General features: G+C 41.1%; 1 protein-coding gene across 7 annotated transcripts in view; it reads left to right on the top strand.

The window, feature by feature from the left end:
• The window catches only part of LPIN2 (lipin 2), an 84,167-nt gene that overhangs the window by 5,712 nt on the left and 54,450 nt on the right, over positions 1–24,005 (top strand). For 2 of the 7 annotated variants that reach the window (XM_023228372.2, XM_023228363.2), the window contains exon 1: positions 19,687–19,917. The exons of 3 other annotated variants lie outside the window; for them this stretch is intronic. In XM_023228372.2, the coding sequence (XP_023084140.1) occupies positions 19,816–19,917 (102 nt within the window). In that variant the 5' untranslated portion in view covers positions 19,687–19,815. Of the gene's footprint in view, positions 1–19,686; positions 19,918–23,601; positions 23,983–24,005 lie in introns of those variants that run through there. 2 more of the 7 variants (XM_023228364.3, XM_023228368.3) reach the window with 2 other exon arrangements.

The following is a 24,005-nucleotide window of genomic DNA, read 5'->3' as shown; positions in this document are numbered from 1 at the left end:
CTCACTCTGGGGTCCAAATGAAGCAGAGTCAGTGGCAAGCCATGTGTAGTGGGGAGATGGCCAGAATCCCGCCGGGGCCACTCCGTGGGCTGCCTTGCTCTTGATTTTCAGCAGGAAGCTGGTGGAAGCTGGGTTGGGCACCTGGCACTGCTCAACTTCTCAGTCAGAAAGGAAGGAGAAGAAAAAAAATCTATTAGGAGGTAAACTGTGTTTTAATACAAGATAAAACTCTTAATGTCACTTTTAGGATTAAAATGATGATAAAGTAAACATTTTTACTAATTTGATTCACTGACTGCAATTCAGTCTTTTTCTGCTAAAGCCTTTGAGTGCTGTATTTCGGTGATCAGGTTTGTCAGTTTATGTTGTTAGAATTGTTAACAAGAAATGAGGAAGAATGCCGGGCGTGGTGGCTCACACCTGTAATCCCAGCACTTTGGGAGGCCGAGGCGGGCGGATCACTTGAGGTCAGGAATTCAAGACCAGCCTGGCCAATGTAGTGAAACCCCGTCTCTACTAAAAATACAAAAAAAATTAGCCAGGTGTGGTTATGCGTGCCTGTAGACCCAGCTACTCGAGAGGCTGAGGCATGAGAATCATATGAACCCAGGAGGCAGAAGTTGCAGTGAGCCGAGATCGTGTCACTGCACTCCAGCCTGGGTGACAGAGCGAGACTGTGTCTCAAAAAACAAACAAAAAATGGTCCTATTTTTATAATCTTTGAATTTAGAATTTTACTAGTGTTTTTTTGTTTTTTGAGATGAAGTCTCGCTCTGTCACCCAGGCTGGAGTGCAGTGGTGTGATCTTGGCTCACTGCAACCTCCGCCTCCCAGGTTCAAGCGATTTTCCTGCCTCAGCCTCCTGAGTAGCTGGGACTATAGGAGCGTGCCATCACACTTGGCTAATTTTTTGTATTTTTAGTAGAGACAGGGTTTCACTGTGTTAGCCAGGATAGTGTTGATCTCCTGACCTGGTGATCCGCCTGCCTCGGCCTCCCAAAGTCCTGGGATTACAGGTGAGTCACTGTGCTCGGTCACTACTTAGTGTTTGTAGTTACCTGTCGTGTCATATATTTTCAACATGAGCTATCCACAGTAGGCTTTTTCTAACTTCTTTGTAGGAGAAACGTTGGCTCACAGGAAAGCACACCTTGTGATGCTTGGATAGCTGTGGATTTGCCTTCCCAACTTTGCCTTTTTCTGATTTCTTGGCATATATAAACAGTTTAGAAAATCTGTATTTTGGTACTTAATTTTCTAAACAGTAACTTATATTAAATTTGACTCCATTGCCTTCATATCTTTGCTACCAATTACCTTAATTTTCTTGTTTAGTAATATGTGTATTTGTCTGAACTGCCTTATTTTTTCTAACCAGGAACGATATAAATTAATTAGTGATTTATAAGTTGTTTTTAGCTTTTAGCATTTAAAAAAATCTTTCCTGTTGAAGAATCTGCTGCAGTGATCCATTCTAATCCTTTAGCAAATCTGAATTTGTTATTTCGGTTTTCTTGTGTTGATACTGGTTTTGTGCTCTCTGTATTGTCTTGCATTTGCTCTCAAGGTTTGTCTGTGGCTTTCTTCTAGGCTTTAATCAGTAGTAGGGTAAGTAATATAATATTTCCTCAGTTTTCTGACACTCCCTGTGGATAATGCCAGTCTGCCTTCTTTGCAGTCTGTAAATGTTAAACTAAGGAGGAGTAGAGGGGGAGATGAAGAGTGTTGAATGGAGGTAATAAGAATCTAGCATTTGGCCAGGTTCGGTGGCTCACACCTGTAATCCCAGAAATTTGGGAGGCAGGTGGATCACCTGAGTTCAGGAGTTTAAGAGCACCCTGGCCAACATGGCGAAACCTCATCTCTACTAAAAATACAAAAGTTAGCCGGTGCGTGCCTGTAATCCCAGCTATTCGGGAGGCTGAGACAGAAGAATTGCTTGAACTCAGGAGGCGGAGGTTGCAGTGAGTCGAGATCGCACCACTGCACTCCAGCCTGGGCAACAGAGCAAGACTGAAAAAAAAAAAAAAAAAAAGAATATAGCTTTTAAGGTTTGCAAATTCTATAAGAGAAAAAAAGTAGGATTTGAGGAGGGGAGGAAAGAACATTTAAACACGGACGTCTTTGAAATATGGTCATGGGGAGAGAGGATCTATTGATTTTATTTCATTTTTTTTATTTTTAAAACTTTTTTTTTGGGCTGAGTATGGTGGCTCACGCCTGTAATCCCAGCACTTTGGGAGGCCGAGGCAGGCGGATCACCTGAGGTCAGGAGTTCAAAACCAGCCTGGCCAATATGGTGAAACCCCGTCTCACTAAAAATACAAAAATTAGCCGGCGTGATGGCAGGCACCTGTAATCCCAGCTACTCGGGAGGCTGAGGCATGAGAATTGCTTGAACCTGAGAGGCGGAGGTTGCAGTGAGCCAAGATCGGACAAGACTCCATCTGAGCGGGAAAAAAAATAAGAAACAGTTCTTTTGAAAGAGAGAAATCTCCCTATGTTGCCCAGGCTGATCTCAGACTCCTGGGCTGAAGTGATCCTCCTGCTTTGGCCTCCTAAAGTGCTGGGATTGCAGGCGTGAGCCACCGCATCCAGACAGATCTGTTGATTTTAAAGTGGGTATGAGGCCTGAGCCCTGAGCCCTGGAGTTGGAGACACAGCCTGGACAGCATGACAAGAAGCTGTCTCTCTTAAAAAAAAAAAAAAAAAGCAAGCCAGCTGTGGTAGTGTGGGCACCTATGTGATCCCAGCTGCTCAGGAGGCTGAGGTCAGAGGATGGCTTCAGCCGAGGAGTTGAGGCTGCAGTGAGCCATGTTCACGCCACTGCTGGATGACACAGTGGAACCCTGAGTCTCAATAAATAAATACATGAGTAAGTGGGAAGGAGGGAAGGAAGGATGGATCTAGGTTTAAAAATGACTTGGCCTTGGTGGTTATGACTAAGCTGTATTAGATGAAGGGAGGAGCTAAAGATGGAGAAAGCATCCTTCAGAAACTTTTACTGCCCAAAAAATAGATATATGGTACAAATTAACTTTGTTAGTGACAGATTGAATTTCTGCATTTGCCTGTTTCTGAAATAAAATGAAAGGGATAAATAACCTTAGAATATTGATTTAAACTTCTATTTTATTTGAGACAAAGTCTCACTTGGTCACCCAGGCTGGAGTGCAGTGGTGCAATCTCGGCTCACTGCAACCTCCGCTTCTAGGGCTCAAGTGATCCTCCCACCTCAGGCTCCCGAGTAGCTGGGACCACAGGCAAGCGCCACTGTGCCCAGCTAATTTTTGTACTTTTCTGTAGGACAGGGTATCACCATGTTGCCCAGGCTGGTCTCGAACTCCTGGACTCAAGTGATCCACCCACCTTGGCCTCCGAAAGTGCTGGGATTACAGGTATGAGCCATGTGCCCAGCCTAAGCATCTGTTTTTAAATTTAAAATAAGATCGTCTCTTTTTATAAAAGGAATCATAATTATAAGCAAAAAGTTCATTGGTTAGTGTGGGATTGCACTTTGCCTAGAAGACTTTCTGTGTACCCCTGACTAACCAGTAGAATGTATGCTGACCAAGATCATCCTCGTCTCTTCAGTGCATTATGATATGACATTTATGGCTCTGGCAAGGTAGAGATGCCCAGCTGTACTGGAGACATGGCTTTAAACTTATTCTGAAAGGGAGGTGTCCAGAATGCAAACAGCTCTTGAAAAGTATTTGGAAATAATTTCAATATAAAGTCATCGGCTCATTTGATTATGTGATTTTGAATTGCTGTCCAGTATGTGCCAGCAAAACCATCAGATTGTTAATATGAATTAGAAGCTCTGATTTGGAGCTGCGTAAGTTGTTATGGATATTTTTCCTGACAGTTGAGTGTATAAACTTGTGGTCTTTGTAAAACAATATGCTTTTCTTATGAGCCAACCTAAGTTAAGAAATTTTGGGGCTTACCCTTAGCATCATAAGGGATATAATACATCTTTTGTTTGTTTTAGGAGACTGTGTTATTTTTTTCTTTGTAAACACTCCGAGACATCTGTCTACGTATTACATTTCTTTAAACTCTTTTTAACAGTTTTTTAAAAAATTAGTAATAGGTATCTGGATGGGTGTGGTGGCTCACGCCTGTAATCTCAGCACTTTGGGAGGCCGAGGTGGGCAGATCACGAGGTCAGGAGATTGAGACCATCCTGGCTAACATGGTGAAACCCCATCTCTACTAAAAATACAGAAAATTAGCCAGGCATGGTGGCGGGCACATGTAGTCCCAGCTACTCAGGAGGCTGAGGCAGGAAAATGGCATGAACCCGGGAGGCGGAGCTTGCGGTTAGCTAAGATTGCACCACTGCACTCCAGCCTGGGTGACAGAGCGAGCTCCGTCTCAAAAAAAAAATAAATATAATAAGTACCTATTTGACATTATAGCCATAATGTCCATTTACATATAAACTTCGAGAATAAGAGTTACTTAGAGAAATACTAAAGAGAGAGAGAAAGCTTTCTGTTTTTATTATTTAAATTTTTTTTTTTTTTTTTTTTAAGACGGAATCTTGCTCTGTCGCCCAGGCTGGAGTGCAGTGGCCGGATCTCAGCTCACTGCAAGCTCCGCCTCCCGGTCACGCCATTCTCCTGCCTCAGCCTCCCGAGTAGCTGGGACTACAGGCGCCGCCACCACGCCCGGCTAGTTTTTTGTATTTTTTAGTAGAGACGGGGTTTCACCGTGTTAGCCAGGATGGTCTCGATCTCCTGACCTCGTGATCCGCCTGTCTCGGCCTCCCAAAGTGCTGGGATTACAGGCTTGAGCCACCACGCCTGGCCTATTTAAAATATGAAATGCTTTTCTTTTTTTTTTTTTTTTTAAGGAGGCAAGGTCTCTGTCACTCAGGTTGGAGTGCAGTGGGGCTATCACAGCTCACTGCAGCCTTGACTTCCCCAGCCCAAGCAATCCTCCTACCTCAGCTTCCCCAGTAGCTGGGACTACAGGCCTGCGCCACCATGCTTGGCTAGTTTTTTTTTGAGACAAAGTCTCGCTCTGTCACCCAGGCTGGAGTGGGGTGGCGCAATGTCGGCTCACTGCAAGCTCCACCTCCCGGGTTCACGCTATTCTCCTGCCTCAGCCTCCCAAGTAACTGGGACTACAGGCACCCACCACCACGCCCGGCTAATTTTTTGTATTTTTAGTAGAGATGAGATTTCACCATGTTAGCCAGGATGGTCTTGAGCTCCTGATCTTGTGATCCGTTCACCTTGGCCTCCCAAAGTGCTGGAATTACAGGTGTGAGCCACTGCACCCGGCCCATGCTTGGCTAATTTTTGTTATTTTTTTTTTGTAGAGACAAGGCTTTGCCATGTTGCCTAGGCTGGTCTCTAACTCCTGGGTTCAAGTGATCTGCCAGGTGTGCTGAGATTACAGGTGTGAGGCACTGTGCCCGGTCAACAAATGCTTTATAAGAAAGGACTGATCTTCTGTTGCAGGATTTTCTAACTGGCTCAGCCATTAAAAATAACTTACCTAGGTAACATTATTTGAAATACAGAAATTGGGCATTTTCGGGTCTTTAATATCTAGTCTGTCCACTGGCAGTCTGTTGTAAAGTGGTGCTGCTGCCTTCTACTTAGGAACACTAGGTATTTCGAGGAGGTGTTTAATATTTGCCAAAGATTATCATTATTACAGTTACTTTATTGAACAACTTCTTTAGGCCCTTTGTTAACTTTTTTACATAAAGTATCTTTTAAGAGTGATGACAACTGTACAGCGTACAGATAATAATGCTTTTTTCTAGGTGAGAACCCTGAAGCTGAAAGAGATTTGCCAGAGGCCACAGCCGTGTGGCAGTGGTGACCTGCCTCACCACATTGTCTTGTTCCTATGCTGCTCGACGGTCCAAGGACTCTTGACAGTTCCTGTGCATTGCTTTATCATCCCTAAATCAATTTTAGTGTTTTGGTTTTGCCTTATTATGATTATTGTTGTTAATTGTTATTTATAGAGGTCTCGCTGTGTTGCCCAGGTTGGTCTCAAACTTCTGGGCCCGAGCAGTCTTCCCTTTTCTGCTTCCTGAAGTGCTGGGATTACAGGGTTGGGCCACCAGGCCTGGCCGTTGTTACTTTTATTAGGTAGAACTGGATAAGCTGTGTGTGTGTATGTGTGTGTGTGTTTTGTTTTGTTTTGTTTTTTGTTTTTTTTTTAAGATAGGATGTTGCTCTGTTGTCCAGGCTGGAGTACAGTGGCACGATCTCAGCTCACTGCAGCCTGGACCTCCTGGGATTGTGAGTAGCTGGGACCAAAGGCATGTGCCACTATACTCGGCTAATTTTAGTTGTAGTAGATGTAAGGGTCTTGCTGTATCAGCTGAGGATGATCTGGAACTTCTGGGCTCAAGTGCTCCTCCCACCTCAGCCTCCCAAAGTGCTGAGGGGTTACAGACATGAGCCACTGTACCCTGCTGAGATGCTTTTCTTTTCTTTCTTTCTTTCTTTTTTTTTGAGACGGAGTCTTGCTCCCAGGCAGGAGTGCAGTGATGCGTGATCTTGGCTCACTGCAGTGTCTGCCTCCTGAGTTTAAATGATTTTCCTGCTTCAGCTTCCCTAGTAGCTGGGATTGCAGGTGCCTGCCACCACACCCTGCTAATTTTTGTGTTTTTAGTAGAGATGAGGTTTCACCATGTTGGCCAGACTGGTCTCAAATCCCTGACCTCAAGTCATCCACTGGCCTCAATCCTCTCAAAGTGCTGGGATTACAGGTATGAGCCACTGCACCCAGTCGAAGCTTTTCTTTATAGATGTCAACATCTATAAATGGGTAACAGAGGGATAGCACCTACTTTATAGGAGCTGTGGGTTTTTCTGGGTTATTTATGTTTTCAAAGGCAGTTGTGTCAAGAGGAGAAATACCACCCAGGAAGACGAGGAGGTAATGTGGCCCTACCATGCCTACTTGGTGCGCTCTGGAATGAGTTGGACAAGGTGAACCTGATGTTCTTTGGCCTGCCTTTCACAGCATGAACATATCACTGAGAATGGATTGAATGTCTGAGCTGTATTTCTCATACAACATGAACCCTACAACAAGCTAAATATTGCTCTCGGGCTCATCCTGATAGGAAGGTGACTGTTTTAGTGTTGGGGAGGAGGAAATGGGCTCAGTGGGACTGTGTGAGACATGGTGTGTCAGTATCCAACATGGTGCCTTCTTCAGGGATTTTCCCTTGTAATTTCGACAGTTTCTGATTTGAGTAAGTGTATGCTGTGACCCCTGGGTTACATAGCACTGGACTGTGTGTAGAAGGATCATTAAACAATTCAGAGTTGAATAGAGCTTCCTCTCTTTTACTTTGTTCAGTATTGGGGGAACCAGCCCCCAATATTTTAACGTAGGTTCTTTCTATTTTCCCTAAGTGTCGGCTGGTCTTAGAAATAAAGAGAAAGAGTACAAAGAGGAATTTCACAGCTGGGCCTCTGGGGGTGACATCATATATTGGTAGGACTGTGATGACAACCCTGAGCCGCAAAACCACAAGTTTTTATTAGTGATTTTAAAAGGGGAGGGGGTGTATGAACAGGGAGTAGGTCACAAGGATCACATGCTTCAAAGGGCAATAAGATCGCAAGGCAAAGGCAAAATTAGAATTACTAATGAGGGTCTGTGTCGTGTTGTGCACGTATTGTCTTGATAAACATCTTTACAGGAAACAGGGTTCGACAGCAGAGAACTGGTCTGGCTAGAATTTACCAGGCTGGAGTTTCCCAGTCCTAGTAAGCCTGAGGGTACTGCAGGAGACCAGGGTGTATTTCAGCCCTAATCTCAACTGCATAAGACAGACACTCCCAGAGCGGCCATTTATAGACCTCCCCCCCCCCAGGAATGCATTCCTTCCCCAGGGTATCAGTTATTAATATTCTTTGCAGGGAAAAGAATTCAGCGATCTCTCTCCTACTTACACGTCCATTTATAGGCTCTGTGCTAGAAGAAAAATATGGCTCTATTCTGCCCGACCCCACAGGCAGTCAGACCTTATAGTTATCTTCCCTTGTTCCCTGAAAATTGCTGTTATTCTGTTCTTTTCAGGGTGTACTGATTTCATATTGTTCAAACACACACTTTACAATCGATTGTACAATAGTGGTCCTGAGGTGATATACGTTCTCAGCTTACGAAGATAACGTAATTAAGAGATTAAAGTAAAAGCAGGCATAAGAAATTATGAGTACTGTTAGGGAAGTGATAAATGTCCATGAAATCTTCACAATTTATGTTCAGAGATTGCAGTAAAGACAAGCGTAGGAAGTTAAGAAAGTGTTAATTTTGGGAACTAGTAAATGTCCATGAAATCTTCACAATTTATGTTCTTCTGCCTCGGCTCCAGCCAGTCCCTCTGTTCGGGGTCCCTTACTTCCCACAACAGGTCAGAAATCCAGGCCCCATCACATTGTCGGTAGCCAGTGGAAACCCCTAATACAGTTGAGTATCTGAATTCTCTTTGAGCAGATCTGTCTTTTGAACTAGTGCTTTCTTCACTGTATCATTTGACTTACTTAGTAACTACATCTGCAGATGAGCTCCCCACTAATGGAGTTTTAGTGGTGTTTTACTTAGTATAATTGAATAAATGAATGACATATCAGCTCTGATGAAGAACCTTTCATTAAATAGAAATATACTCATAGACCTTTAGGAATTCCCAAATTCATGAATATTCTTTTGATGAATCATTTACTCAGTTGTCTCTTTTGTAATAGGGAGCTAACAGTACCTACTTGACAGGCTTGTTCTGAGGATTAAATGAGGTCATATGTTAAACTGGAGCCAGCAGCCACCTCTAGGTCTTACTAGGCCAGAGGAGCGGATGTTGAGTCATAGGACAAAGGGCGAAAGGTGAATGAACATTCCTCTTGTCCTGAAGTAGCTGATAGTGTCATAGAGCAATCAAGTAGGTCTGCTTCTGCATAAAGCAAGGTTTTATGAATCAGGGACAAGGAGGGACTTAGAAGGGCATACTGCTTGAGCGATTGTGGAGAGTCTGAGGAACTGTCTTGGAGATAGCTCTGGGCTTATATTTTTAATGTGAGAATTTAATGTTTAGTTGGAAGCTTATTTTTATCTCAAAAAAAAAACAACAAAAAAAAAACTCTGTTTCCTGTGTTTGTTTAGAATTTCCTTCTTGACCCAGAAAGAAAGAAATTTCTTTATCCTCATAGTGCCAAAGTTAGAAATTTTGTATACAAATCTTATGCACGACATGTGTTTATAAATGTAATCCTTAAGATTTTTGCCATCATTTCATCTATGGCTGCTTGAATTTTGTTAATGTGTGAACCTGTAGGAGGAGCCTTATCTTTGTATTTAGAATGGGACTTCTAGAAAGCAGTTGTTTATACCTAGTATATTGCAGGTGAACATTTAACTAAAAGAAAAACATTTGCTGATTAATTCATAAGGCCTCTAACATATTTCTATAAGCTTGAATAATTTATTTTCATTAGAATGGACACCAGTTTTCTTAGATTATAAAACTACATGAAATTTTATTCTCTGCCAGTTGAAAAACGTAGGAACTGGTATACCTACATTGCTATGGTGGCTTTTTTTTTTTTTTTTTTTTTTGTCTTTTGAAGGTCATCCTTTTAAATGCTGGCTGAATCTTTCAGTGCTATACTTGCCATGGAATGGAAATGGACCTTCCTCCCCGCAAGTATGCTATCTTCATGACAGTCAAGGAGTAGGACTTTTGTTTTAGGACATCTTCCTGTCCCAAGTGAAAGAACTAGATAACTTTGTTGTATTTAAATTTCCCAGTTTGTTTGTTTTGTCTTACTAATGAGACATACCTAAAGGTCAGATGGACCACAGGTGCTGATCCTGAGAGTTGGAAAGTAACTTTTCCTAATTAAAAGCAAAACAAAAAAAGCCTTACAATGCTTATATTTGCTTGGTGTTCATATTTTCCTTCCCTTAGTAGTTTTCATTTCTGTAAATACAATTCTTATTCATTAGGCTATATCAACATGATAGTTCTGTTTATCTTTTAAAATCGTAAGTATATTATTTTTACATGTAATTTAAACATTTAAGTACATAGTACTGTGAGGTTTATAATGAAAAACCCAAGTTCTCTTTCTCACAGCTGCTTACTGCTCCCTAGCAAAAGCCCCTTTCATTTTTCTGTTGCTTGTGGGATTTGATGCCGTGCTTATAATGCATACACTACTGTAGCTTGTGTTTTTAATTTTAGACCGTCTCTATTGATTTCCTGCTCTGCAAGATGAAGGTTCATCTCTTACATAACCCTCCTGTCACACACACGTTTCTTTATACTAAGCTCTCAATACCATTTTCTAATTTTCTTAATACTCATTGTTTATATTTTCATGGCTAAATATTGCTCACAGCTAAGCATGTGCAGTGATTTTATTTCTTCGCCGCTTCATATTTTTTTTTCTCTAGAGTCAACAATTATTTTTTTGGTTTACATTTCTTAGTACCAGTCACAAATTCAGGTCCCCGGTTTCTGATAGGACTATATAGAACTCTGCAGTCAACACCTCACTCACCCTACGTCCCAGGAATTTCCTGTGTTGGATTCTGAGTCCTGGATTACGTGTTGTCTTCTGTCTTGGCATGCTTCCCCATTTTGACGGAGCACATCCTCCAGCAACTTTTTGAGAAAGGGTTTACATGGAGGAAATTCTTTGAGAGCTTACATGTCTGAAAATGTCTTTATTTGAGCCTCCTACCCAACTGATAGGCTAGCTATAGAATGCTAGAATGGAAATAGTTTTGCTTTAGAATTGTTACTTTTGAGAAGTTACCTTTTTTTGAGGAATCTCCAGGCTTTTTGATTTCTCTCTCTCCCTCCCTCTACACCCCCTTTCCCCCTTTTCCTATCCTTTCCCCCCACCCATTTTTTTTTTGTAGCACCTTTACTTTGTCTCTTTTTAAAATATCTCATTATCATCTCTTGATGAAGCACCTTGGTTTGGGGTTTGCCATCTCAGTTTTTGGACGAGACACAGTCTCTTAGGAGGGAACCCGGGAAGTACCTACCTTATCTGGCTTCACAGTGAACCCTCACCCCTGTCCTTGTTTCGTTACTTACAGCCGGCTAGCGGGCAGGTATGTCACCAGATTCTCCGCAGGCCAGAGGGCATAGAAACACTCAGAGACTGTAGTGGGTATTTATCAGGCCTGGTGAGGCCTCTCCCCACAGGTAGAATCATCTGTAGCTGTGTACATTCACGATGTTGGGTAATTTGCTGGCACTAGGTGCCGTACATCTGATGGAGGGCGTGGTGTGTATCCTGCTTTGTGTAGCCGTGCCCATATGGTGATATCGGAATCCTTTGTGTAGCCTTTAACGTTGTCTCTTGGCATGTTTCTGTCGTGACTGTCTTAGGTGGAGCCCACAGCAGTGCAGGTATTTCTTCATCCTTTGAGCTGGGCACCTGGTGGGAACTTTCAATTTGGAAAATCAGGTTTCTGACTCCAGGAAATTTCTTGTATGATTTATTTGATAATATCCAACCCCTCCTTTCCCCTACCTTTTTTTTTCCCTCCTGTTTCTGTTCTTTAAAAAGCCTACAAGTCAGATATTGGGGCTATTTTGGATTGATACTCTGGTATTCATCTTTTTCCTCCTTTTGCCCATTCTTTTTATCCTTATTGGATTTACTGGGAGATTTGCTTTCTACATTTTCTCCTCCTTCCCCTCCTGCTTCTCCTGCCCCTCTTCCTCCTCCTCTTCCTGCTCCTCCTCCTCCTCTTTCTTCTTCTTTTTTTTTTTTTTTTTTGAGACTGAGTTTCGCTCTTGTTGCCCAGGCTGTAGTGCAATGGCACGATCTTTGGCTCACCGCAACCTCCACCTCCCGGGTTCAAGCGATTCTCCTGCCTCAGCCTCCTGAGTAGCTGAGATTACAAGCATGTTCCACCATGCCCGGCTAATTTTTTTGTATTTTTGATAGAGACGGGGTTTCTCCATATTGGTCAGGCTGGTGTCGAACTCCCGACCTCAGGTGATCCGCCTGCCTTGGCCTCCCAAAGTGCTGGGATTCCAGGCGTGAGCCACCGCACCTGGCTCTTCTTTTTAAAAGAAAAAAAAAAAAACAAAAAACAAAACAGAGATAGGGTCTCACTAATGTTGCCCAAGTTGGTCTTGAACTTCCAGCCTTAAGCAGTCCTCCCACCTCAGCCTCCTGAAGTGCTGGGATTACAGGTGAGACCACCATGCCTTGCTATTTTTTAATTTTTGTAGAGACAGGGTCTTGCCGTGTTTCCCAGGCTGGTATTTATTTTCCAACCCTTCTATAGAATGTCTCAATTTTACAATTGTGTTTTAATTTCCAAGAGCACTTTCTCATTCTTGGATGCTTATTTTTATTAGCATCCTCTCCTAGCTACTGGTGGGTCGCTGGCAGCCTTTGGCATTCCTTGGCTTGTAGGTGCATCACCCCAATCTCTGCCTTTATATTCACACGGCATTCTTCCTGTATGCATGTCTGTCTCTCTGTCCAGATTTCCTCTGTTTTTTTTTTTTAATTTTTTTTTTTTTTTTTGAGATGGAATCTCACTCTGTCGCCCAGGCTGGAGTGCAGTGGCAGGATCTCGGCTCACTGCAAGCTCCGCCTCCCGGGTTCACGCCATTCTCCTGCTTCAGCCTCCCTAGTAGCTGGGACTACAGGTGCCCGCCACCGCGCCCGACTAGTTTTTTTTTGTATTTTTTAGTAGAGATGGGTTTTCACCATGTTAGCCAGGATGGTCTCGATCTCCTGACCTCATGATCCGCCCGTCTCGGCCTCCCAAAGTGCTGGGATTACAGGCTTGAGCCACCGCGCCCGGCCACCTGACTAATTTTTGTGTTTTTTGTAGAGATGGTGTTTTACCGTGTTGGCCAAGCTGGTGTCAAACTCCTGACCTGAAGTCATCTGAGCACTTTGGCCTTCCAAAGTGCTAGGATTATAGGCGTGAGCTACTGCACCCAGCCTGATTACTGTAACTTTATAATAAGTTTTGAAATCAAGAAATGGAAGTCTTCCAACTTTACTCTTTTTCAATATTATTTTGGCTAGTCAGGGCCCGTTGTAACTCCATATGAATTTGAGGCTTTGGGAATTTTGATAGAGATTGCCTTGAATTAGAAGATCACTTTAGATAATATTGGCATCTTAACAATGTTGAGTCTTCCTATTCGTGAACACGGATGTCTTTCTATTTACTGAGGTTATTTAATTTTTTTGTCAGTGATTTTTCAATTTTAGTTGTACAAGCTTTCACCTCCTTGGTTAAATTTATTCCTAGGCATTTTTTTCTTTTAGATGCATTGCATAATGTTTGAGATTTTAAAAATACTTAGCACAGTAAATCTGAGTTTCAGCTTAAATAATGAGTCTAAGAAGGTCCTGTGGAAGACATCTTGACTTCTAGCTAGTTTGGCCTTGGGTATTTAAATAACCTCTCTCTAAATCTCCATTTCTTCATCTGTAAAATATAGAGATAAAGCAAATCTGTCTCTCACGAAAATTGTGTAGATCAGAGATAATATATGCAAAGGATTAATTCCAGGGTGTGGCTTAGAGTAAATACTAAATAAATAGTGCTTGGCTGCCCGGATTGTGTTTTCTTCTATGATTTCAATATAAATACCTATGTTGTACTTGAAGTATACTTTTTAAAATTGAATACAATTAATTTGTTGCAAAGGCTAAGGATTTTTACACAAACTAAATGCCCTGTTGGTGAGAGCTCCTTTTTGTATAAAGTATGCTGAGTCTGGAAGAAAAATAAAATGAAATGTCACACTTGTTCTGTTACAGTGGTGCTTTATCCTTAGAAGAGGGCGCATTTCTTCTACTGTTGTTACAACTTTCAGATGCCTCTTTGCTTTTTGAATCCTGTGTCTTGACGTTACAAGGTTAAATCTTAGACATTACCAGCATTTAACTTGAAAGACTAGCAAAGCTGACCAACTTTTCCCCTTTTACTACTTAGTGCTTTGAGGCTTTACCCTCACTGGAGAATGCAGTTACTGCCACCATCTGGAATTGGATTCATCTGTATGTGTAGAATATAACTTATGTATACAACTGAGTATCAGTGTTTCAGTTCTTCTCTTACACATCTTAGTCAAGCTTTGGATTGAAGTAGGCAGATTCACTAAGTGTAATCGGAGAATTCAGTTACTTTTCATTTTAATTTAAATTTCACCAGTTAAGTAAAATTCTTCATAACAGACTTAAATATAGCATTAGAATTTCTAAACATTGTGAAACTAAATTCTTTATTCTCATAGCAAAGTATATTAGTCATTTTTGCTGTTTCTCCTGAAGAGCACAAATGAGTCTGGATTCAAGAATATGGAATGTTGTACGTTCTGATGGGGAAATAGAGTGACAGAATAGAGTCAGGTTGAGGAGCATGGAAGTTTGAAAAAGAACCAGAAATTGGAAGAGAGAACTGACCACAGAAGCAAATGAGGATTGCCAGATTCTGTTGGGGACCTATTGAAGGCTACAGATCAGTAATTTATTACCCATCTGGCCTGCTCGTGATTATTCTTTTTTTTTTTTTTTGACATGGTCTTGCGCTGTTGCCCAGGCTGCAGAACAGACAGTCTCGCTCTGTTGCCCAGGTGTGATCTTGGCTCACTGCAACCTCTGCTTTCAGGGTTCAAGCGATTCTCCTGCCTCAGCCTCCTGAGTAGCTGGAATTATAGGCATGAGCCACCATACCCAGCTAATTCTTGTATTTTTAGTAGAGATGAGGTTTCACTGTGTCGGCCAGGCTGGTCTCGAACTCCTGAGCTCAAGCGATCCACCCACCTGGTTTCTAAGTACAGTACTTAACATTATAGCAGCCGTTCATTTCTATAGATGGAGGAAGGTAGCAGGAAGAAGAGTACCAGCTGATTACAAGTGTCTTTTAAATTAAAGAATTTTAAGTAATAGTTTGAAAGAGATCACAGCAACAGAATAATTTAGATAACCATCACCAGTTTTTCAGGTGGTTGAGAAAATCTTGAGTTAGAACTGTTGTGGGGAACCAGCTGTAGAAGAGAAAATTGGAGTCGGAGATGGACCAGAAATGTCCACGTGGAAAAAAACAAGTAAAGGAATGAGAGGATGAGGGGTTCCTACGTGGTGCCAATACATTTTGTGATAATTTTCACTTATATTTTCTTTGGATTGTCTTAATGATGTAATCAACTCTTGCTCACCTTCATTTGTTATTTGTTGCTGTTTTTGGGGGGCAAGCTTTAAACTGTCTCACTTTTTGATCTGGAGTATAGGAACCCAGCACTGGCTTCTTCCAGTACCTTCACTTGGCCTCACTGTTGTGATGCACTGGACCGCCCCTGTTATTGTGAGTCTATAACAAGTAATTTGTTTCTGAGAAGATTAAAGCACTACACTTTCAAAATTATTTAGTGTTTTAAAATTTGACGATAGTAAGACTTGCATTTCAACAGGATTTTTGAGTTTGAATGAAATGGGGGTAATATAACCCTAGTACAGAAAATCGTATACTTAACGGTGTCATCACTGTGCAAACTGCTGTTCAGAGGTGAAATGGGAGAAGAAAAAGACACATTTAAACAGAAACCATTATGCAATTAACAGGCCCCCTCTTCGCCCCGGACCTCCACCCCTGTCAAGCAGCTGAGGCCTCAGGACTCCTGCCTGAGCAGAACGGAGGGTTTTCCATTTCTTTTGACTTCAATTTGTTGAAAACGTTGTCCAAAAGTTGTGACACAAGTCAGGCCATAATTCTTCTGATCCATAATTAGGCTGTTTAGCTTTACTCTCTTAATGTTCAGATACACTTGACTGCTACAGCCGGGCAACTCTCGGTATTGTCTATCTCGTCTCCAAATAGTGGGTAAAAGCTTGACCTCGAACATTTGTGTTGGAAGGGTTAGACCACAGAGGTTGTTTGGTCCTATGCTCCTTAAACTGCGATGTGCACACCGAACGTATTCTGATTCTTACAGTAAATGTGTTGCATTAAGCTTTGAACTTGGTAGAAGAAAGCTTTGGCCAGTTAGTCTTTTTTCCCCCCCCCCCACAAAAAAAAAAATAAGACTTATCAGAATAGACTACAAAATGTGTGAATTTTAAAGATAAATGACAAGTCTTCAAAGAAGTTTATCTTTGCGAGAGTCACTTTAAGCTGGGCCTGTGACCTCAGGAGACCCTCCCTTGTTTTTCCTCTTCTGTTCCTGGAAAGATCTGTTTGCTTTTGATTATTCACTCGCAGTTCAGTGACTTTGCCAGCCACTAGCTATCTTGTTCAGAATTTTGAGATTGTATGAGGATATTATGGAACACTGGAACTTGAGTAAACTATATAACCATTACCCAATGAGCAGTTAAACTACAAATGTTTGAGAAACCCAAGAATGGTAGCAAGAGGACTTTTGGTTTTGAATAAAAAGTCAGTCCCTTTGGGGTTGTTTCCATAAACTGAATTATAAGTGATTCCATTTAGGAGAAGAAACACTTCATATGCTTTAGTGTAGATGGTGAGAGCCATTTGGCTCTAAATGAAAACGACGTTTGTTTCAGTTGAGCCATGGTCCTTTACATGTTCCCTTTGTCATGAGGGGCCTTGAAAATGCAGAAATGCACCTAAGTTCTTCACTATAGAAGAATTCTGGTGGGTGTTATGAAATTCTTTGTAATTGAGGTTATAAAATCTTTTCATGATTTTTAAATAATCAAAACTTGGTTTTGTCACATCTTCGTTGGTAATCCAGGAGCAAGGTGTTGTGTTGCCACAGTGTGGCCACTGGGGGCAGTACAGTTATTTTCATGTTTTATGGTAAAATAACATACTTGTGGTGTAAAGGTATTTCTGTTGGACCAGCTTAGTACAGCTTCACATAAGCAAATTCTAGCTAGAAAGTTTTAAATAAATCGTTACATCCTCTTAAAAAAGCCCTGTGTATCAATACTTACGGGATTAGTAGTAGAAAAATAAAAACAAAGAAAGTATATATTTTACTTAGCATCATTGTAAGTTGTGGAATCTAAACAAGATTCTGTTTTTCCTAACTAGCATTTTAGCTTTGTTTCCCTAAGTTAGACTTTTTTTAAAGAGTTAAGTCTTGGGAAAAAGACTTCCAAATTCTACACACTTTTAAAAAAAGATCATTGAAGATATTATGCAAAAGTAAAAAGTAGCATTTCTCAGTATTCATTTATTCTTATTTTAGCCTGTAGAGAAAAAGTTTGACAATACAGTAATGTTTTCCTTTGAAAATCATAGGGATGATTAAGAATTGTTGGTTGTGATTTTAACATTTATCCATGAAGACTGAAAAGTGTCACCTTACAGATGGGGGGCTGGAAGCAGAACTTTGGCTACCAGCCTTGAAGGTCAGGGTGATCCACAGGTGGCCATAGGAGGAAACTGTAGGTGTGTGCCTGTTGGCAACACAGATGTTTAGAAAATGAGCTTACTTCTGATGGGTCCATAGTACATGTTCCTTGCAGTCAGGACATTCTGGGAGTCATCAGCTAAAACAAGGACACAATACAAACACTAGCAGGAAACCCCAAATGACCGGCCTCGGCACTCCGCTTGTTGTGTAAGTTGCGTTGTAGGCAAGAGTTGCTGTACAGAATTCTACCCACTGACCTCTCCTGCTGGATCTCCACCACGCCTCACTTGCTAAGCCTTTGCTCCTGCCTTTTGTCAGCCTCCTCCTGCCGATCCCCAGCATGTTCTCTCTTGGTCTGTGCTGGGCATAACACAAAAAGGCACTGAATCAGAAACTGGGAGGCTTCTTGTCCTGGCACCTTTGTTGACCAATTGGGTGACATTGGGCTAATTTCCTGACCTCTTTGTGGACCTTAGTTTACTCACGTTTAAAATGGATATGGTTTTTGTCTGTCTTCTTTCCACCCTCCTTACAGTTTTCCCCTTCTTCTGCTATCCAGTTGAATATTTTCTCATCTCTTCTACATTTTATTTCCTCTGCCCCTCTAACTTTTCTTTTTTTCACCTTCTTAGGTTTCTCTTTAATCTCTCTCTCCTGCTAGCCTCCCCTTCTTGCTGACCTCTGACTTTTTCCACTTTTCTCCACCGGCAGCTCCCCAATATCCGGTTTTTATCACTACCATCTGATGCCAAGGATCCTAAGCTGCAGTAGATCATGGATGAAGAGATTTAAATTTTATTCATTGCATAAAATTTAGACCATAAAAACCTAAACAGTTCTTTTCTGAAAGTAGGAGTTTGTGTACCTGATGTGTATTGAATTAGATTGCAAGTGACTGGGCACTTTGGTGTACTGCAGGCCACATTACTATCTGCTGGGCTAGAAGGCAAGCAGGGAAACATGCTGTGTGCAAGATAAGTTTTGCCATTTCTAATTTTGATGAAATAGGTTTTTAATTCTGCCACTTAACATTTTTATTATATGAACCTTTGTGGTGTGTTACTGTATTAAACATCACCAAACACCTATTACTTGGTCAAATATTTGAAAATTTTGTCTTTTGTGAAGTTTAGATGCAGAGAAAAAGGTTTACTGTGAAGATCATTAAATGGATGTGGATCAGCTAGTGTATTGTTGACGAATTAAATACTTTAAAGGAATGATAAACAATCCAGTTGTCCTCAGTTCTTCCTTACCTGTAACGTGCCTGAATGTCCTTTTCTCCACCTTGTTCTCAAGATTTTCTCAGGGTTTTAGAGCAGCATTGTCCAATAGAAATATAATGTGAGCCACATGTGTAATTTCAAATTTTCTAGTAATCACATTTTAAAAAGTGGAAAAGGAAAAAACTAGGTAAAAGTAAATGTAATACCTTATTTAACTCAGTATATCCAAAATATCCTTTAAACATGTAGTGTATATTAGAAATTATGAGATTATTTTATTCTCTTTTCATTCTTAGTCTTGGAAATCCAGTGTGTACATTACCCTTGGAGCACACTGCGGTTGGTGCTGGCCTGATTGCCAGTGCTCAGTAGCCACATGTGGCTAACGGCTGTTTGTGATGAACAGCACAATCCTAGACAATGGTGTGAAAAAAATAGTGTATCTTAATTCAGAAATATAATATGTTTGTCCATGTGAGTTGTGTGCTTTCGGTTTTTAGAAAAATTCAGTTGAACTTACTATGTGTTGACTTATTGAGAGCTGCCAAAGAAATACCAGGAATGTTTGAATTTTACAATGTTGCATTATCATATTCTTGAAATGAAGTAAATTCTGCTTGTTATAGTCAGTGCTGAGCAGGATGCCTCCCGGAATTGTGAGAATGTCTTGGGTTATGCCAGTCTGACAAAGTCAAAGTGTTCAGTAGTTAGGCTGTTTGAAGCATGTCATCTGTCTGACTTTGGGAAGCTCCCTGCTGCTGGCAAAATGTATGTAAATGACTTCCCTTACATGATTAGCTTACATAAGATCACTCTCCATATGTATAGTAGCTGTTTTAATTTCGAAAAAATGAGGATGTGATTGGTTTAGAGAATCATTAACTCAATCCCTGTCCTGTGTGATGGAAGCTGCAGTGGCCATCATATGATTGGGCAGGTCTTGGTGCCTATCAGTGTAAACACATGGCACAACCTGTCCCATGCCCCTGCTTATCTCCTTTGGGGAAAAGGGGTTGAGGCATTTTGAGCAAATCTCATTGGTAAACTTGTGTATGCATTGCTTTTTTTTTTGTTGTTAGAACCATTTCCTTTCCGTTTTAGCCATATAACTGTGTCTGCAAGCAGTTTGTACCTAGTTTATCAAGAGAGCAGCTTTCTGTTTTGATTATACACCTTCATCTCTGAAAAAAGACATGCTCGTTGATTTTCGAGATGTTTTACTTAGAAGATGATAAGGAAGATGAGGAGGTTTGTGAAGGCTCATTAAGTAAAACTCAAGATGTTTACCATGACAAGTCCCCTCCTGGTATCCTGGTGAGTTACATCTCCCAATGTGCCTCTTCCCTTCCCTGCTTGCTCCATCTGGACACTACTGAGAGAAGAGGGGACGGCACCCACCAAAACAAAAAGACTAATGTCCTTTCTAGGAAAATGTTGTAGTGAATTTTATTAACTTCTAAGTGCTATGTTGAACAGAAGTCTTTGGCTACCTACCCTCCTTCATTCACTATACCATCTTTCTACTCTCTCTGTTTGTTGTTACTTAACAAAAGACTTTTTTTCTAGGAAAAAAATGAAGTTGCTGTTTTAAACTGGGAATTTTTAAAAATTACGTTTCAAAAATAGTATATTTGGTTTCACATTCTCTTTGCATTTAAGTGTAGTAGTAAAAATCATATAAAAGTGTTACAGTTTTTGTTGGCCTAGCCATAATTATTGGAAGGGTAAACTAATATCTTGAAGCTGACGTTGTATTTGGATGTATGATAGAGAGTGGCTGCAGTTGCTTTCTTCTGTGATCATAAACAAGAAATTTTTGTAAGCTTGAAATACATGGGGAAAATATAAATTGTCTGAACTTTTTTAATCCAGAGTTTTCTCTCTTGTTACAAGATATAACTTAGAACAAGTTATATAAGCTTAATGTAAGTCCCAGAAATCTGCATTAAGGAAACAAAATCAGTTGACTTGAGGACAGTATAACTCTACCTGTGGAAGCTTTCCTTTAAAAATAGTAGGAAGTAAACACGTATTTTCAAGTTTATTTTTTAAAATTAAGGATGGATATTTTTATGAAAACAAGCGTAAAATCAGTGAGACACAAATTAGTTTCTAAAATCTGTGGCTCATAATCTGATTTTAGTTTTAAGGTTATACAAATGTTTATTATCTTTAAAAATGTTATCACACTCTGCTTTTTGCTTTTGGATCTGTTAGTAAAAGTGTGCTTGTTCAGAGTTCTCAGGGACTAATGGGAAGATGTGGTTTGAATATGAATGGAAGAGTCAGGTGCTACCAAGGGCGGCAGTTTGGTTTTGAAATCAACATTTTAATATTATAGAGTGTATACACATACAGGCTGACTCACATTTGTTAAGGTCAGAAGGGAGATTAGAGAACCTTGCTGACTTTTTACGAAATACTTTAAAAATTCATTTATTAAGTAGCACTAACCCTCATAAACTGTCCCTCACAGAAGTTCTTGGGACTTGTGTCTGCTGGTGTTTTCCAGAAAGAGGTCAAGGGGTGTTTGCTTAGGCTGCATTCTATTAACGGTTCGGTTTTATGTTGCCATTAGAACATTGAAGTCTAGTGAGTCACCTCCCTGTCCCGTGAGAAACATGAGTTTTCTTAATGCTAACTTTTGGGATAAGGATCTGATATCTGCTTAGTAGCCTGTAATGGTTATATAGGAGTTTGACTTTAGAACCTGGGTGTGTGTGGTGAGAGGGAGAACCCTGTTTCTCAGGGTCCAGACCTTCTGTGACCTGAACACTCCTTACAAGTCACATCCTTTCTGGGTACTCCTCTTGTAAGGTGACAGTTTAAGTTTTGAAAGAGTCTTTTCCCATGGTTTTGTGATTTGGGAATATAAATGTATCATCTCATGATTTAGAAAACCATGAGAAGATTTCTGTGCTTTGTTAGAAACATGGAAATTTCAAAGACCATGTTTTCATATTTTTTGAAACAAGTAAAGACAATACCTTTATTTGCTAAAGAAAAGGCTAAATTATTTTATATTAAAATACCCTGAAGTCCCAGAATAATCTACTGGCCATATTTTCACCCCATTTTAAAAAATCACTTTGATTGCATTTTTTTTTTTAAAGTTTGGGCAGAATATACTACAGGAGTTCTCAACCAAACTTGTAATCCTCAGAAATGCTTATAGAATTGGAGCCTTTCTGCAGTTTAGAGCTGGCAGGGACTCTAGAGGTCACCTGAGCATTCTTGTTAGAGAGAACCCCTGGCACAGAGCCCAGACCTCTTCTCCAGCAGAAGTGAGGCTTGATCCTGGGTCTTCACATCCTCACCAGCTGCGGGGGACTCCAGGAAGCCCTGAGGGCAGTGCCCCTCAGTCCTCATCTCTGCGAGCTGTTTATCAAAGGACCTGGGCACCTCTGGTTGATGCCAAAAAGCTCAACCAGTTTTAATAACACAAACAGTGGCCGGAGGTGGCAAGTCACCCTGTAGGTGGGGCACATGATATGAGGCAGAGTGCTTCATGCTAAGTTAGGAAACCCTGAGTCCACCTGGAATTTGGGGTGGGGCTGAGGTTAGTTGTGGGGAACTCTACCCATAACACATTGTCATGACTGATTGCTGCCCAGATTCCTAGAACAACTCTAGGTGAACAAGTCTAAAACTAATTATGTTCCTCCAGTCTAGCATGGCCAGTGTTCAAAAAAGTATTTAATTGAGTGGAATTTTGTTTCCTGATAGAAATAATGTTACTATACCTAACTGTCTCATAATTAGCCTGAGAACTCAACCAGAGTTCTGAGTCCTAGAACAAGGGGGGAAGAAGGGCTAATGCAAGAATTTCCTCTTTCTTTCTGGATAAGGGCCAGGTTTCACCCAAATTTTTGAGATAAACATTTTCTGAGCTCCATTTTCAAAACCATGTTTTAGCTCCCACTCTCCACAGCTAATAACTTTGGGCTTGAAAATGATACCTTTCCTCCCTCCTAACTCCCCTAAGTTTTAGGAGTGTTTGTACTCTTGCCACTGAGCTGTTCCTTAAGCCCTGCAGAAGTAGCTGCATTTGAGGGAGAAGATTCTAGTAAACCTACACGTGTGCTTTGGTAGGCTCACTAGCCAAGTGACAGTGTGCGCTGAAATGAAAACTGAGGCCTGCTAAGAGGATATATTGGGGGACCATACAAGATTACTGGTTAGGCAGTTTGGGCGAGTAAATTCTCTGAAAGTCTTTGTTTTCAAAGCATGCTTGCCGCAGATGAGCTCAGGAGTTTGGGGGAGAGTAGTTTTGGGATTGTGGACATGAGTATGTTTCAGCTGTTTGAAAATTATTTATTATTCATTTTTATATTTTTTTCATTTTTATATTTATGCCCCCATCTGTTTTCAGTAAGGAAGGACTTAGAAATAGTTTACGATTGAGAAATACATGCACACAAACTGCCTCCACACAGACTGTATATTGCATAGCTAAGCCTATTAATGTAGAGGAAACAAAATTGTCTTCATTTAGCAAATATTTATTGTGCTACAACTGAGTCCCCATAGATGCATGTAAATAAATTTTTTTTTGTTTGCCTTCACTAATATGTCTGAATTTTTTGCTGCTCTGGGTTTATGAATGACACAGCTGGGCAGATATCCAGCAAATGGCTATATGAATGCTACCATGTTGAGTTTGCCTGGATACTTGGTCCTGATTACATACTCGACATACTCAGTTCCTTAGAGTGCCTGGTGAGCCCTGTATTGTAGATGTGATCCAGGTGCAGTCTTTGTGCGCTGGGAAAACACACCTTAGTTCCATCACCGTGCGTTTAGATGTTCCAAAAGGTCAGGCTGCTGGCCTGGCCTAGAGGAGACCGGCACAACTCTGCAAGGATCTAAATAAAAATCCCGGTTGGGCATGGTGGCTCGCAGCTGTAATCCCAGCACTTTGGGAGGCCCAGGCAGGCAGATCACTTGAGGCCAGGAAGTGAGGCAGGAAAGGAACAGGAACTACACCCTTCTTCAGCTCTGTTCACTGTCAAGAAAACAAGAGGGTTTGGAACTCATTCCATGCACCTGTGGTCCTGAGACACAGCTTGAGATATGCTACATTCTGGGATCATTTGGAGGCTTTCAAAAGCACTTGCACTGGAATCTGCAGAGGGGGTGGCCTGGTCATACGGATTCCCCAGGCACCTCAGTGACTCCCAGCGTGCAGCCGGGGGTGAGAAACAAGTCGCAAGGACGGTGATGCCCACATCTGACTCATCGCTGAGTGAATCCCTGCGGAGCTTTCAAAAGAAAATACGGATTTCCCAGACAGACTGAAGCAGAATTGAAGGCAGTAATGGAGGTCAAGAATAACTTGTTTTGTTTTGTTTTGAAAATGAAACTACAGCCTTTATTCAGGTTCTTCTTACTAATGTCCTTTT

Source organism: Piliocolobus tephrosceles, chromosome 18, assembly GCF_002776525.5.
Source record: "Piliocolobus tephrosceles isolate RC106 chromosome 18, ASM277652v3, whole genome shotgun sequence".
In the NCBI taxonomy this organism is placed as follows: domain Eukaryota; kingdom Metazoa; phylum Chordata; class Mammalia; order Primates; family Cercopithecidae; genus Piliocolobus; species Piliocolobus tephrosceles.
This window is presented reverse-complemented; position numbering and strand designations above follow the sequence as displayed.